At 52.1% G+C, this 16792-nt stretch overlaps 1 protein-coding gene across 2 annotated transcripts in view; it reads right to left on the reverse strand.

The window, feature by feature from the left end:
• Window positions 1-534: 534 nt before the first annotated feature.
• Window positions 535-16792, reverse strand: part of FBLN5 (fibulin 5) — a 67217-nt gene continuing 50959 nt past the window's right edge. For both annotated transcript variants that reach the window (XM_016145447.2, XM_016145446.2), the window contains exons 8-11: window positions 13998-14120; window positions 12777-12903; window positions 9390-9585; window positions 535-1579 (exon numbers count right to left, since the gene is read on the reverse strand). In XM_016145447.2, coding sequence (XP_016000933.1) covers window positions 1418-1579; window positions 9390-9585; window positions 12777-12903; window positions 13998-14120 — 608 coding nt within the window. In that variant the 3' untranslated portion in view covers window positions 535-1417. The remainder of the gene's footprint in view (window positions 1580-9389; window positions 9586-12776; window positions 12904-13997; window positions 14121-16792) is intronic.

The raw sequence follows: 16792 nt of genomic DNA on the forward strand, positions 1-16792 counted from the left end.
TGTTGAGGCCAAGGTGGCCAGAGCGTGGGCCACATCTGTCTCTCTCTCTCTTTATAGGGCTTAAAACTATTTGTTCTCTGTCTGAATATTTATTAAAGTTTTAATTACTGATGCCTGGGCCCTACCTAAGACCTACTCATTCAGAATCTCTGGGGATGATGCCCCAGAAATCTGTTTTTTTCTTAGAAGCTCCACTAGTTCCATGACTGGGCGGTCAGGGTCGAGGACCACCGATTCACAGTAACTTGAATACATTCTTGTCCTGGAAGAGTAGCTGGAAATAACTCACATCACAGAGGAAGTTCTAGTTGTTTTCTAATCGAATGAAATGGGATTCGGGGTCGATGCTTCCTCCTAACTTCTCCACGCCCATGTCTGCTCCCCTCTCCCTATCATGTGCCTGAGTTATAAATGGCGATCGAACTGTCCAGAGAGCTTCTCAAGCCAGTACGCAATGAACAGGTTTAAAGAGAACAGGAACCAAACCCAGATGCCGAGGCATCTAGGTTGCCAAAATGAACGAAACACAAAAAAAACTCTTCGAATATTTAATCAGTTTGGAGACCTCTGCCTTCCAACCCAGTTGAGTAAAAATTCCAAAGAAAGCATGATTCAGGGGTCCTCAAAGAAAACGTTGGGCTAAAATGGGGGAGACTGGGTGTGGGAAGACAGAACATAACATGTGTCCGAAGGCCTTTTGAAGGAATTCTACCACGTATTATTTTAAAAAAAAACAAAAAACAAAAAAACCTCAAAATGAACAAGAAAGGATAAACAGTTATACAAATTTCTGAACAACCAAAATCTTTTTTACCGCTGAAAATACCACACATAGTTTTGAAATAGACTCTTTAAAAACCCTTAGATCCTACAGTGGTTTCTTTCCATAGCCTCCTCTGTACATACAAGAAGCGAACTAGCTACACATGGCGTCCCCGTGAGCTCTTTGGGCCTTTGCAAAGCAGCGATCAGCAAGAGAGAGAGAGAGAGAGAGAGAGAGAGAGAGAGAGAGAGAGAGAGAGAGAGAGAGAGAGAGAAGGCATGGGAGAGGTGAGAGAAAGTTGTTCACAGTCTTTGAACATGGACTCAGACCCCAGCAAACCTAATCTATTTTCTTCGAAAAATATGACAATCAACTGAAGGCCTTGAACGATCACCGTCAATCTCAGGTCTGGGTGTCAATGATAATACTTTTCGATAACTGCATTGTAGGAACTGGGGAAGCAAGTCCTTCAGAGTGGCGGGGCTACAAGATTACAGGCGGGGTCGGGACTCTGGGGCCGACTCCCCGGGGAACGATCAGCAGGAAAGGCGGAGTGTCTGTCTGTCTGTCGCGCTCTCTCGTTCTCCCTCTTCGTTCCTCTCTCCTGTCCCTTGGTGCTGTTGAGAGGCTGTGTCAGAGGCTCCGGCCCCGGGCTCAGAACGGGTACTGCGACACGTATATCCGCAGTCGGATCACGGAACTGCCTCTGAAGTTGATGACGGTGTTGACAGTGATCATTTCCAAGTCTAGCTGTATGTCCCGGGGCCCTTTGATGGGGCGTGTCATCACTAGGGTGGCACTGATGGGGCCAGTTTGCTGTGGACAGAACCGGGAGACCCGTTAGAGAAGCCTGACCGACCTAGGCGGGCGGGGTCGGCTTGACCGCAGGAGCCGTGGGGAAAGCGGACAGTTGTCAGGAGACGTGGCCTCGCCTCTCGCGTCCCCACGGCCAGGGCCCCGCGGGCCTGGCCGCCGCCCGCCTCTGCAGCCTCACTCAGCGTCCCCCGTGCCCACTGCAGTCCCCCTGGCGTCCCCTTGGTGACACTCCTCTCGGCTTCGCCCACGCTCCACCTGGCTCTTTCCCGCTAACTCTTCAGGTTTTACCTGGAAACGTCACTTCCCCAGGGGAGCCTTCCCTGCTTTCTTCCATCCAAGTTGGTGCCTCCCCTCCCCCCTGGCCCTCTTCCATCGCACCTGCTACTTTGCACAGGATGGAAAGCAGTCATTGCCAGGTGTCATCGTCCACACTATTTACTTGGTCCACGTCCAATGTCTGGGTCCCCCCTAGACCGTGAGCTCCACGGAGCTAGGATCGGAGTCAGGCTTTTCACCCCCGAATGCCCTGAAACCCAGCGTAGTGCCCGGCACACAGCAGGTGTTCAGTAAATACGGCTTGAATGAAAGAACGGATAATTGATGGCACTGTGTGACTTGCGGTTGCCACTTCACTTCGCAAGGCCTCACTCTACAGTGAGGGTTTGTGCCAAATCAGCGGTTCCCGAGCAAACAGCCCCCAAAACGCCTCGGACCCTTTACTTTTAAACTAACAATTCCCGGGGCCAATTCCAAGATTTCCTGCCTCGCTGGATTTCAGATGATGCCTAAGAAAAGCATAATTCGTTTATGAGCCTCCAGGTGGTTCCCATTTGCCGCCCCTGCTGAGGCCCCTGTCTAGACACTATGGTCACCTCCAGCTTTGCTGTTCTGTGACCCTGTCGCGGTAGTCCTAATAATTTCGTGTGAACATTTCTCCTCCAGTGACTCTTTTCCTAAAACTTCTGAGGTAGGGAGAACAGACCGACATCAGCTGAGCACCCGCCATGCCTGAGGCATACGCCTTTCTGGATGCTTCTACGCACATGCACTTATTTAATCCTCACGAAAACCCCGAGAGGCCTCGCTACGCAAAGCGTGGTCCCTAGAACGGCAGCAGCAGCATCGCCAGGGAGCCTGTAAGAAATGCAGGGTCTCAGGCCCCACCTGAGGCTTCCTGAGCCAGAATCTGGAGCTGAACACAATCCCCAGGTGAGTCATGGACACTTTAATGATTGACAGGCACTCATCTAAAAGCACGGGACCAGGCCGGGGGGCTTGGCACCAAACTAAAGGTGTCTCATTATTTTCTCATTTTATAAATAAGCAAACTGAGGCCCAGGGAGGTTAAGTAATTGCTTAGGGTCACCCAAGGAATTTCAGAGCCAAGGGATTTCATTCAGGTGCTCTGTCTGACCCCCAAACCCAGGCCTATTTCCCTGCACGGTTATTATCAGAAGAGACTGATGGGTGTTTTACTTCTCCTGAGCTCTGCGCTTAAGGAGAGATGCTTGGGGATCAGTGCGATGATGTGATCGCAGGCCCCTGGAGAAGAAACAGCACAAAGAAACAGGAACATGCCGGACAATCACTTCCTACAAGCTGCAGAGCCCAGTGCCTGGACAGCGAAAGCAAAAGGATCTGCAAAAGCAAGAAACCTGGCCACACCAAGTGTGTTATCTGTCTCCTTCGAGGGAGGGCTCTGTGTAATGTTCCAGACATGCCCGAGAGCCGTCGTAGGTATGTCAAGGGTGGGGCTGGCCGGCAGGTACCAGCCAGGTGCTGGGACCTCTGCTGTCTGCTGATGCCATTTCCTCTTGGCATCAGCTCTCTCTGTTCCCATCAGCATCAGCACAAGTGGCACCTGCTCATGCAGAAGATCCCCTGGACTTCCTCGTCAGCTCTTGCAAAACCTCGGAGCCCTGGGCCAGGGCTTCAGAGGATACAGCCATACACAGGGAAACACTCACAGCATTTACATACCCAGACATCTTGCCAACTTTTGCTGTTTGCATGAACAAAGGTCATGGGCTAAGAACCCTGAGCTGTGAGGAGCCCTCAGAAGGGAGTCTGAGAGGGGAAAGAGAACCACCGGAAACGTCCAAGCTGTTCCTTTGGGCTTTCCTGGGAAGAGTCTCCAGAGCATGAGAGATCATTGCCTCTCCCATTTGGGAGTAACCTTAGAAGTCAGTGAGTCTGATCTCCACCAGGCTCAGATCTGCAGCTAGCCTGAGAAAGGCCTGCCCATGGCACAAGGCAGGACTCAAGGGCCTGCCAGGGAAGGTGAGGACAGCTACCTCCGCTCCTCACTAGGTTTTTAGGGAAGTCAGGGAATTAATTAAATAGGCCCCCCAAGGGCCGCTGGTTATTGGTGGACTTAGCGGTCATTGGTACAAAACAATGATGGTGGTGGTGGGGGGGTGGTTTTGGTGGTGGCGATGGTGGCGGTGGTGGTTTTGGTGGCGGTGATGTGGCGGTAGTCGTTGATCCCAGGCATTTGGCTACGACTTTTCATAGATCTCTTATTTAATCCTCATAACCCTAGAATGTAAGTAGATTAAGTGCACGACTTACAGCCACAAAACCAGCACATGGTCCTACAGTGTCCATTGCCAAAACTCGCGCTCTGACCACCACACTCTATGACGAGGGCTCGGTACCTCTCAATTTCCTGCCAGCCCACAGCGCTTATTCTCCTTGAGAATCGCCACTTTGCATTGTAAATGTTGGCCTGGTTGGTTATCCCCTCCCCGCTATTGAGTGGGTTCCCCAAAGGCAGAGGCTGTGTCTGTTTGTTCCTGAACTCTCGGTGCCTCCACATACGTAGTGGTGCTGCATTGATGGTGGAGACGGGGAAAGGCAGGAGGAACCGAACACCCGTGGAGTCGACTGCAGTGGGGGAAGGTTGCCCACAGCCCACCGATGGGTCTTCTTCATCGTCTGACACGCGGCGAGCAGCCGAGCCACGGCCGGTCAGCCTCCCTAGGCCCTGCCACCGTATCCACGTGTGTCATGGACTAAATGCACTTTGGCGCAGTCCACGCCCCTGACCACACTCTCTCTTCTGGACTGAACTGCGTCCCAGCATCACCTGGCTACAGCCAATCGCCAGTCCTCTGTCCTGGGCTCAGAGTGAGGCAGACTGCCAACAGGGCCTGTGACAGGGGCATGTTAGCAGTGTGTGCATGAATGTGCACGTGGGTACATGCACATGTGTACGTATGTACGCATGTGTGTGCATGTGGGTGAGTGTATATGTGTGTGGGGGTGTGTGCCTGTGTGTGTGTGTGTGCGCACTTGAATCAGTGGGTATGCATGTAGTAGGTGTATGTATATGTGCACAAGTGTGTGCATGTGTGTGTGTGCGTGCGTGCGTGCGTGTATGATTTGCCTCCTGGGTGAGATGAAGTTCTTCTCGAGTGCTTGTAATACAATCAGTGAGTCTCAGGGTGGCAGACGCTGAGCGGCCGCCGAGCCCCACGTCCCACGTGACACTGCAGTCCTTCGGGCAGCTCGGCAACTTCTCCAGGCCCCAGGAGCTCACAGTGTCCTGACAGCAGCGAAGGAAACCATACCTTCAATAGAATACAACGAATGCTCGTTGAACACTTTCCATTGTTTCTAGATGTTCAAGTAGAACACCCAGATGTTCGTGTCACCTCAATTTCTGCTGGGACCCCAAAGCTAGAAGAGTTGATGAAAATACCCCGCATCCTGAAGAGAAATGTAAGGGCAGATAGAGATTTTTGTTCCCAGACTGCCCGGGTTTGACTCCTGCTCTGGCTGGTGCTTCCGAGCTGTGAGGTCTTGGGCAGTTCGCTGGGCCTTTCCGTGCCCCGGCGCTCTCGTCTGTAAAACCAGAGGTCATCAGGCCCTACGCACAGAACTGCAGACGGAAGGAGCGAGGTACGCGAAGCCCTGGGGCTGGCGCCCAGCACCTGTCGCGCACAGCAGAGGATCCGTCGTCTCTGTTGCTGTTTGACGGGACTCACCAAGCCGGATGTTTTTCTCACCCTATCACCCCTGCAGCCTGTAGGCATGTGCTAAGCACACGTACCAGCCCCACCTCGAGGAGAGAGGGTTTCAAGCAAACCGTTCGGAGATGTGGGTCCCCGGACGTTTAAGGATGCAGACGGTGACCCCTGACCCTCTCCTGGGGAAGTCTAGAGAAGAGCCCCAGAGCTGCCTCACACTGCAGTGAGGAGAGGCTGCTGTAGGGGGGCCGGCTCCTGGGGGCCCCAAGGCCCTAGTGTAAGGTCTGCCTGCCAGGCTGAGGTGACCCCCACCCCGGAAAGTCTGTGTGGGACATAGCACCAGGTGGCTGACTAGAGGCCGTATTTCCCACACCAGAGAATACTCAGTGCTTGGTCCTCAGGGAAACCTCCGAAGAACCCACAAAGCACCCAGCGAAAGCAAGACGTTTGTGTCTCTGCCCCAGAGTGAGCGCCAGTGCCTGGCTGCCCTGACAGCGATCAAGTAGGACCCGAGCCCCTTAACCACTCCCCTTCCACTGTCTGCTCTGCCCCTCAAGCCTGGAGGGGAGCCAGAGGCAGCTCCGAAAGAGGAGGGTGATACAGATGCCACCCCCAGACCCCTCGCACCACCCGCACCCCACACGCCCCCTCTGAGCGATGGGTGAGGGTGCTTTACACGGAACGCGAGACTGAGAAGCGGAAGTTTGCACTCGAACCGGCTGGGACTTTGGACGCGGGAGAACGAGACGATCCAGTGGTGGCTGAAAGCGTCTGTGAATCCTGTGGGATCGACTTGAGGTGTCGCTCGGGTGAGCACAGGTTCGAGCCGGCACCGTGAGGAAGAGAGAGTTATTGAGTTTTCCACTTTTAGCTAAATCCCAGTTGTTTGACAACAACAATCAGTTGTGTCCCAGGCACTTGCGCTAAGTAGATGATCTCATCTAATCCTAAAGAAAACACTGTTATTATCCCCTCTATATGCACGAGGAAGTCGAGGCTCAGAGAGGTTAGGTAATGTGCCCAAGGTCGCAAGGCCCATAACTTGCAGAACGAGGAGGCAGGTCATCCTGGCTCCTGAGCCCACGAGCATGACTAGGCTATAACTTTTTGGTTTATCTATGATTTCTCCTTTGTCTACTATAAATAAGTAAAAAATAAAATCATGTAAAAAACTAAAATAGTTTAAAAAGCATGACTACAGGAGGTCTCCTGAGGAGAGGGCTGTGACATTGGCGGGTGGAAGCCCTGCCTTGCCTGGCAGATTCCTCTGTCTCCCGGCCCCCACGCGCCCTGGCCTTGCAGGGCCCACACCTCAGTCTGTTTCCTCTTCCCAGGTATAGTCCCTGGGACCTTTCCAGACAGGAGCCACCTCCCCATCCCTAAGTTCCTTCGGCCATTCTCAGGGTAGGCCTCCATGCCCTTGGCATCCTGACATCCTCCTCCGAATAAAGACTAAAAAGTTAGGACCCCTCTCAGTGGTCTCAGACAGGGCACAAGCCACACACAGCTCAGCCCTGTGAGTTTCAGGATTCCCATTTTTGCTATGACAATCTGGGCACTAGAGGAAGTTTCCAGGAGGAGCCTTTCCTTCTATCCACTCCATCTGTAGGATGATCTTCTTCCCTCATCATCGCTGGGTACCTCTTACAAGTCAGCCACATGGGGAACTATTTGGGTCTAGGGGGATTTTAGTGGGTATTATCTTGGTGAGTTAAATCTTGCCTATACAAGGCTACCCTCTGCCAATCTTCTATTCTGCCAGGGGGTGGGGAGGAATGGAGGCAGATATGTGATGGTATTTTAAATCCCCACGAGGGGCATCTTTGTGTCTGTACAGAAGAGAGAAATGAGACTGTTAGATACCTATTCTTATGGTCCAGGCTTTTATGCTCCCAAGGGCGGGAAGTCCACAGAAGCTCACAGATGTGGGTCTCTGCAGGACAGCTGTTGCTCATGGGTTTGGGAAAAGGACAGACATAAACACAGCTCTATCTTTTTCATCTTGCAGAAGCTCCTCTCTCCTCAACTCACTCCATCTTCATGCAAAGCTCTTAACCCTACTATTGGTGTACAGATATTGGCTTCACGAGCCATGTTATCACGTGTGACCTGGCCCTGTTAAAGGCCTGTCAAAAACATATCGATGAGGGTACAGGCATGTTACTAGCCTCTGGGACCTTTTCTACTCTGTTCTAACCACCACTTCTGAGATCTCCCTGTTTTCAGACAGTCCCAGCCTCAGAGGCAAAGATTGGAAGATTGGGAGAGGAGGGTTAGAGAACTCAGACATGTGGTCCTTTTGCAGGCCCTCGGGCTGTCTCCCATAAAAGTGGATAAGCATCCCTGGCCTATATCCTTCTGAGTATTGCTCTCCATAGTGACCCTGGGGGACTATATGCTGTATTCATTAAAAATGGAAATTCCTGGGTGCAGTAGGCTGGATAATGGCCCCCAAAGATATCAGGCCCTAAGCCTTGGAACCTGCGAATGTGACTTTATAAGGACAAGGGAATTTTGCAGGTGTGATTAAGTTAAGAATCTTGACAGAGATTATCCTGGATTATCTGGGTGGGTCCTAAATCCAATCACAGGTGTCATTATAAAAGAAAGAGGGAGATTTGATACACAGGGAGAGGAGGAGGCAATGTGACCACGAGGCAGAGATTGGAGTGATGTGGCCGCAAGTCAAGAGATGTTGGCTGCCACCCAAGCTAGAGGAAGAAAAGAAGAGGTTCTTCCCCGTGGCCCCCAGAGGGAATGCAGCTCTGCCAACGCATCGATTTCAACTCCGTGGAAGTGATTTCGGGCTCTTGCCTCCAGAACTGCGGGAGAATAAATCGCTGTTGTCTTAAGCCACCTAGTTCGTGCTATTTTGTTACAGCAGCTACAGGAAACTGATATGCTAAGACTCAGCCTCCATGTTCTGAATTAGTCTGGATAATTCAGATGATTCCAGATTCCCTGGAGATGAAGCTCTAAACTCCACTTTTTGGACCAGTGCCGCGATTCACGCTGAAATGTTATAAAGACCTCTCTAAGCCAGTGGTCTCTAAAGGGGTGTCATCACCCCGGAGGGTGCAGGAGACGAAGCTTGATAACGTCAACGATACAGTGTTACATGCACATAATTTACACACAAGCAAACACATTTTAGGGTGTGTGCTCTAAGATTTTTTACTAATATAGATAAGTCGATGCTGTCCAATTCAATTTTCTACGATGACAGAAATGTTCTATATCTGAACTAATGGGCAGCCACGTGCCGCTAGTGAGCACTTGAGATGTGGCTAGTGCCGTAGGACAACCAAATTTTTCATTTAATTTAATTTTAATTAGCTTAAATTTAAAGAGCTCAATGGCTCCTATGTTGGACCATGCAGGTAGGGCCCAGTTCTGTGAGGTATGCCTTTATATCCACTGCAGTATAGGTGCTGTGAGGGCAGAGGTCAGGTTGTTTTGTTCACTTGTGTATTCTCAGCTGCTAAAAGAATTTAGTAAGTACTTGGTAAATGTTTGTCAGGCGAGTGGGTAGATCAATGGATATGTGGACACCTCTCCCACAGACTGGTAGGAGGACAGAGACCAAAGATCACATCTTGGCCTAACTCCTCATGGCACAGAGGCTCCTGAGGTTCCCAGAGGAGAAGCAGCTTTCGCAAGGTCACATGGAAAGTGACAGGAACCGGAACCTGGAAGTCCTGACTCCCCCAGACTCTCCTCTTCTCTCTTCACACCTGTCCCCTTACTTGCACTCTGACCTGTTTCTAGAACCATGTGCCCGGCTAGACAACACAACGCATTGTTGAAGATGGGGACCATGGCTCGCCGCCCCGTCTTACCCGCATGTAGAATTCTCTGCCTTCATTCCCAGACTTGATCTGGAAGATGTAATAAGCCCCAGGGTAGCGGGTCGTCGCTTGCATTTGGAAGATGTCTGCAGGGACGGATCGTCCTGACACCACATCCATATCCCGGTACAAGATGGTGAAGGGCTGGTCTCTGCAGCCGGGATTCTCAGCGGGGCACATACAGCGGCTGTTGGGAAGGGAAACCGCTTGAGAAAGTGGCTGGAAAATCCTCTCCAGCTGCCGGTTGTACCTACTTCCTCACGTACAACCCTGAAAAGGAGGCTGCTCCATTTTTATCATCCAAATGCTGTAATTGCAGACTCTTTCTGCTCCTGGCTGTCATCGAAAAACTCTCAGCGTCCAGGTGAGCGCTCTGCTTTGCTTCCTAGAGAATGGCCTGTGCTGGCCAGATAGTCTCGTTACTAGACTTTAAACCTTAGACCTCTGGTTTTCCGAATACTGGAACCTTCCCTAATGCACTTCATATTTGCCATGGATTTAGTCAGCAAAATGTGCCTCTGGTCACGCTGCCCTTCATTTTCCCAGCCGTATATATATTCATTAAGAAATTTTCTTATTTTTATAAAGGAAAAAAGGAAAATTTGAAAGTGAGAAATTACATTAGATTGGCAGGTCTTGGGTGGTCCTTTTACATCGCGCTTAGCCCAGTCCGAAACATAATTTAATCTTTTAATTCGATAAACAAGAGCTCAGAATTATCTATGCATAAGACTTGACATTCAGACACTTGCATTGCAATGATAAATAAGATTCTGACCTCACATAGTTCACCTTCTAATAGGAGAAATAAATCAGAGACAAATTTCTCTAATACGAAGCAGCTAATTCAAAACGCTAGCAATAGCATTGTCATGATATAAAATCATCGATGCCAGTCACCAAGGAATAACTGTTATAGACACCCCTTCATTTATCTCTGACCACCCCCAGTTCTCACCTCATCCCTGAGACTCCCCCTAGGGGTCAGGGTTCACAAGAGGATGAGGACGTCTATCGATACGCGCCTTGGTGCAGAACTGAAAGCCAGCCTTGCCACGTTCGTCCCTCTCCTGCAACTCCCAACCTGTCTCATCGGTTCTACCTCTAAAACGTAGTCCAAATCCAACTACCTCTTACCATCTCTCTCACCACCGAACTGTCTCAGTGTCTCACCCAGGCCCCTGTGATGGGCTCCTAAAGGGTTTCTCCCCCTCCAATCCATTCCATGGCAGCCAGAGTGCCTTTTGTCAAACATGAATCAGGTCATGTCTCAATCCTGCTCAAAGATTCCACATTGCCCCCCCCCATCGCAATGTGAATAAAAACTGAACGCCCCCTTGAACCTCTGAGACCCCATAGGGTCTGGCCTCTGTGAATTTTTCTAACCTCCTCCCAAGTCACTAACAGCCACTCACTGCAGCATCTCGGGCTTCCTTCAGTCCCTGAGGACATCGTCACTCCTGCCTTGTAACCTTCGCACACGCTGTTCCCTCTGCTTTTCCATGCTCTGTGGGAAAAGAGACTCGCCCTCCCGTTCCAGCCCAAATATTATTTCCTCAGTGGGGCTTTCAGGGCTCCCCAGACTAGGCCAGGCCCAGCCTACTCTTTCATCTTGTAAATTTCTGTTCTTCCTGTTCAGAGCACCTATCACAACCTATGATCACACATCTATTCATGTGACAGTATGTTTAATGCCTTTCCCCTCCACCAGTATAAGAGCGAAACCCACAGCGCCTAGCACAGGGTCTGGCACATAACAGGAACTGGACGAACAAACACTTAAATGAATGTATAAAAGAATGTTTAAAGCTTTGTTTTTTAAGGCTGCATCAAAATTTCTAAGTCGAATGTCCCTGGTGCCAAACGGCCACATTAATATGTCACGTGGCACATAGAATTGTTTCCTAAAGGGAGTTGGGAGGAGGAAATGATGGCTCCCAGCTGAAGAGGATCACAAACAGCTGGGAGAGGGGGCACCGGAGCCGAGACCGGAAAGATGGGGCAGATCCGTCTGCGTGGCACCGAGAGCGATGCCTTCCATATGGCGGGAAACGTGTGCTCGAAAGAGGGGAGGCCGGACGTCCCGGGGTGTGGGTAACGGTGAGCGCACGCCTCGCTCAGGCTGGCGAGAGGACAGGGCACCTGACGAGGAGATGAGCTGGGAGAGGGCGGCGGGAGTCAGACTGCAGTGGGGCCTGGAGGCAGGAGACACCACGCGTTTTCAGAGGCCTGCCAGAGACCTCACCAGTAACACCAGCTCAGTGCGGAGCGTGGAACCAGGTCAAGCCCCCGGCCACAGAGAAGGGCAGCCTGGAGAAACCCGGACCGAACTAGGCATGGAAGCCAGGGAGAGCAGGTCTTCTCGGCCACAAAGCGCCCTGGAACCGGAAACCAAAATCCCCGTTCTAAAGGGCTGCTTAGAGGCACAGCTCACAGAAGCAAGGGAAGGCATCTCGGAAGGACCTGCCTGTCCCTGCCTTGTCTTCCTCTGCCAGTTTTTGATTGGAGGGAAGCACGCTGGAGAGCCGCGAATCCCTCGTAGATGCTGCATTCCTAGGAGACATGATGGCTGTGCCGGATTCGCCCCAGTACTAGGGCTGGGCATTGCTCAGGGTGGTACCTGAGTGACCAATGGAGAGGAGGGCAGAAGATGTGCACGCACAGGTGTGCGTGTGTGTGTGTGTGTGTGTGTGTGTGTGTGTGTGTGGATTAAGGCGAAAACAGGGACTAAAAGAGACGGAGAAGGAACTCCTGGTAGGCCAGGCGCAGAAAAACACGGTCCTAGTGCTTTCGCCCTGTAGAGACTATGGTCACTTTAATTCTCTCCTCGACTCTAATATTTGCCATCTGGTGATTTAGTCAAACATTGAACATTATGACATCAGAAGGTTGATGAGAGCCAGCCAAGTCGCCTCGGGTACTGGGAACCCGCTAGCGACCTCTCCAGGCCCTCGCTCCGAACAGCGCGGTCCGGGGAGACTGGCGGCGTCTGTTTGACCAGGGAGTTGTCAGAAAGGCAGGATCGCAGGCCAGGCCAGGCCCACGTAACCAGAATCTGCACTCTGACAAGACCTGTGCACAAGACACCAGAGAAGCCCAGCTCTGAAGTGCGTCCGGAAGAAAGCATTGAAGGGAGAAGGAGGTTCGAGAGCTCTTCCTCTCCTCTCGTTAGCTCCAGGGAAACTTCGCATAGCTCTGGCATGAGTGTGTGCGTGCGTATGTGTGTGCGCACGCGCCCGCACGCGTGTGTGTATGGAGGGTAGTGAGCCGGGTCGCCCGAATCCCCGACAGGTGTTCTCTTCTTCACACCACATCGGCTGCCTCCGGCACCAGGCCCCTCACCCACGTCCCACCTCCCCAGGGGGGGCCGTGACTTACTTATCGCTGATGCGCAGGTAAGGCTCCTCGCAGCGGATGGGGTCGATGCACTTGAAGCCCCCTTGCGTGTTGTAGCAAGTCTGCTGCAGGGTGCACGTGTGGTTTCTGTGCTCACACTCGTTGATGTCTGAAATGCAGGGCAGAGGAGAGGCTGAGGCGGGGCGGGGAGTGGAGGCGGGGGCGGGGGCTGCCTGCATCTTGTTAGAGAGCTGTACTTTCCAACAGGACAGCCACTGGCCATCTGTGTGGCTCCCGAGCACTCGAAATGTGGCTAGCCCAAATTGAGATGTGTTGTCAGTGGAAAATGCACACCAGATTTCAATGACTTAACTCACACACACACACAAAGAATGTAAAAATCTCGTCAGTAATTTTTATATCGAAAACATGCTGTAGCAACATTTTGGAAATATTGCATTAGATAAACTGTAGTCCTAATATTAATCTTACCCGTTTCTTTTTAGTCTTTTCATGGGACTACTAAGAAAATTTCAGATTTCATCTATGGCTCACGTTCGTAGCTCACGTTATATTTCTACTGTTTGGCACTGCTACAGAGAATTCTTGCTTTGTGTTGGGGTAAAGTAGGTTCGAAGAGGCTGAAAATGGGTCAGTCGATCGGCTACCAGCCTCCCACGTTGGCCTCGGTGGGTGGAGTGTGGGGCTGGAAATTGAGCCAAACAGCTGATATGAACAAGGCCCACCCTTTCCGCAGCCTGGGTCCTGACGCTTTATGGGACAAGGCAGTCAGATGTGGGAGGTCTCCCTGGCATCCGTTCTCTAGGAAGTCGGTAGGAAAAAGATGACCAGGGTGCCGACCAGGGTGCCGACCAGGGAGCCCTCTGGGGGCTGTGAGAAAGCCTGGGCCTGGTTGGTCCAGGCCACAGAAAGTCCTGGTTGGGTCAGGCGCAGTCCACAGAGGGGCTGCAGGGATCTATCTGCCAGGGAGGCCACCAGACCTCAGAGGGCTCCCTCCACCTGTATTTGCGAAGTTCATTTACAGAAGTGAGAGTGGTCCCGTCCTTTCTGAGGCCAAAGGATAATCACAGGGCGGGAAGGCACCAGCCGAAGCATCCTACCCAGAACCTGCCACTCTGGGAGCCCCCAACACCCATTCATGCTCACCTCTGTCACCTTCTCAAAGCCACACAGAATTCCCCAGAGGAAGACAGCCAGAGCTGGCCCCGCCTTCCCACTCCAGGCCCCTCTGGACAGCCTTACCCTGGCAGCTTCGGTTGTCATCCAGCAGGATGTAGCCAGGAGGGCAGGAGCAGAAGTACGTCCCAGGCTGGTTTACACACTCATGTTGGCAGAGGAACTCAGAGAAGCTGCACTCATCCATATCTGGGGGCGACAAGTTATACCTGCTGTTCATAATCACAGACGACCTGGAGATGGGAACCTAGTGGTTATCTGCTCCAGCCCCCACAGTCTCTGACATATATGACAGCGTTACTGCTAAGAAGTTGCCAATTCATTTCTTGAATACTTCTGATGATGGAGAGCTCACTATCTGTTGAGGCAGCCCATTGATATTTGGACAGTTCTAATTGTTAGACAATTCTCTCCTACAGGGAGGTGAACTCTGTGTCCAGTGAGCTTCCAACACCCTCTGCACCTGGCTCAGCTACATTATCTAGTCGTTACTGACTCATTTTGCCCCTGTAGGTGAATCTATCCTCCATCTCTGGAGGTGAGATTTGTTTGCCCGCTGGAGTCTTCTTCTCCAGGACCCGAAAAACATTTGCTGGACTTGCTTTTCTAAAAGGGCAATTTTACTAATTGCCCCAATGTTGAAAAACAACATCATTCCTAAAATCACAACTAAAAGAGACATATCTAGAAGGTTAGGAGCTGTCCTTTATAGTAAAACTTCGTTACGTGTGAAAACCTCCTTGAAAGAGAAAACTCTAGAGTGGCATCAGGTGGGCAGGAGCATGGTCCCCGGGACATGGAAGCCGGGAGCTGGGCCGCTCTCCGGCTGCAGAGCTGGGGCCGTGAAGGGGCAGCCCCTGAACCGTGGGGCGTGGCGGCGGATGCAGAAGCAGGCGTTGCAGAAAAGCCAACTCTCCATCGCACACAGAGTCTGGCAACAGAGTCCCTATCTGAGCCTCATTCAATACGCGCGCCAAAGAAAACATGTTTTTCTTTCATTTGTTGTTTCCCGAAAACTTGCCTTCACTAGTTTCCCCATGTGACATGTCCTCAGATTGCTCTCTAACTCGCACACCACTGGTGGCCGGACTCACCCGGAGAGGGTGTCAGCACATGAGGCGGCTTCTCCGCCATCAGATAATTCTGGGCGTTACATACCTGATGCCTGTCATGGCCAGAAAGGAAACATTGCTTCCTGTCCCTCCTGGGGGGTCTTCAGGTGATGGGTCAGGAGCCAGTGGAACGGGGACATCGATTTGAGAGTTAGAGCCCTGTGAAATCTGCTTCTGTCACGCTCCTTGCCACTCCCCTGGGAGACGTGCAGGGTCCTAGTCTCTAGCCAGAGTCCCTCGTCACAAAGAGTGCCCTCGCTTTTTTTTTCTGTTACGTTTGTAGACTCCGTTCACACCTTCGACAGAAGCAGTAGGAAAACCTGCGCGTTTCTGCGAGCTCGCCGCGTGCCACGCTCTGGGGCCTCTCCCGCTCCACCTTCCCTGTCCTCACCTGCTCCATCTTCACCTCAGCCTTACGAAGAATGTACTATCCGTGGCCACATTTTACAGAGGGTAAAACGAGGCTTACTGAGGTTCGGTAACTTAACGAAATTCACAGATAACGAGTAACCATTAAAGCTGGGATTTGCACCCAGCCGGCTGGCCTCCGGGGTCCTACACCCATCAGTACAATGCTGTACTGTCTCCCTGAGTCACTCACACTCAGGACTTACAATCAGTGAATATGGGGAGTCCTGAGGTTAGGGAGCCCCCTGAGCAGGGTGATCTCCAGGGTGCATGGAGAGGATAGCACCCATTCCCACCTCTGGCTGGGCAGGAAGGGGCCTTAACAGACAGACTCGGTTTATCTCAGGGTCTGCAATCCCAGGCCGAAAAGCTGAGCTACAAGCCGGGTTTCTGGCAGGGAGCACAACATGAGGCCACTTCCGCTCATCAGCTTGAGGACCCACCACGGCTTCCGAGATCAGCTTGGCTTCGAAACCCCTGAGGGACGAGGGGACACGGCTGGGAAGGGTGGGGTGCGGGGTGGGGGGCACACCAGCGGCGAAAACACTGTGACGGCAGCTTTTCCTGGGGGAAATGTTGAGCCGAGAACGGGGTAACAGGAAGAGACAGGAAACACACTCTCTGCGTCACGCTGCTACCCGGGGCCAGCCTTAAAGTCCTGGGTGGCCAGGGATCACTCTGAGTCTGAGCAAAGTGAGAACATGGAGGGGAAGTTGGCCATCTGGGGTAAAGGGAATCAGCTGAACCTCCCTGCCAAACCACCGAGGATGCACACTGCCCGAGAAGCCGTAGGGCTCTCACACGTACTGAGAGTGAGTTAACCTGTAGTGACATGAAGGTGTTTGTTAATAAGTGAGGAAACCGAGGCTCAGCAGGTCACATGGCCAGGGAAAGCAGTGACCAGTAGAGACAGCATATGAACTCGGCTCTGTCTGGCTCCGGTCGCTTTCCCACGCCACCTCTGCGATGATCGATAAACCTCTGTGGGTGCACAGGGAGCCCCGGAGAAACAAACGACCCCGTCTCCTAATGCTAAGCTTCCCACCAAAATGTTCCTTGGCGCAGATTCCCCGAGGAGTGCCATGGGGAGTGTGGGAGAGGCGGGGACTAGCTTTCCACGCCCGAGGGCCTTTGAATCCCAGTTCTGGGACTGACATTTGATCGGTGTCAGGCTGTCTGTAGCTGCCTACTCACAGTTCCGGCTTGCCTGGCCCTGGGGAGAGGGGCTCATTTGTTTCAAACGACTCTGTCCCTAGAACAATCCAGTCCTAAACGGTGTTCTCACACAGTCCCATTCATGACCGGGGTCAGTTCCTGGTACAGTGAATCTCGGCATTAGGA

The sequence above is a fragment of the Rousettus aegyptiacus genome, unplaced genomic scaffold (assembly GCF_014176215.1).
Source record: "Rousettus aegyptiacus isolate mRouAeg1 unplaced genomic scaffold, mRouAeg1.p scaffold_m13_p_3, whole genome shotgun sequence".
Taxonomy (NCBI): domain Eukaryota; kingdom Metazoa; phylum Chordata; class Mammalia; order Chiroptera; family Pteropodidae; genus Rousettus; species Rousettus aegyptiacus.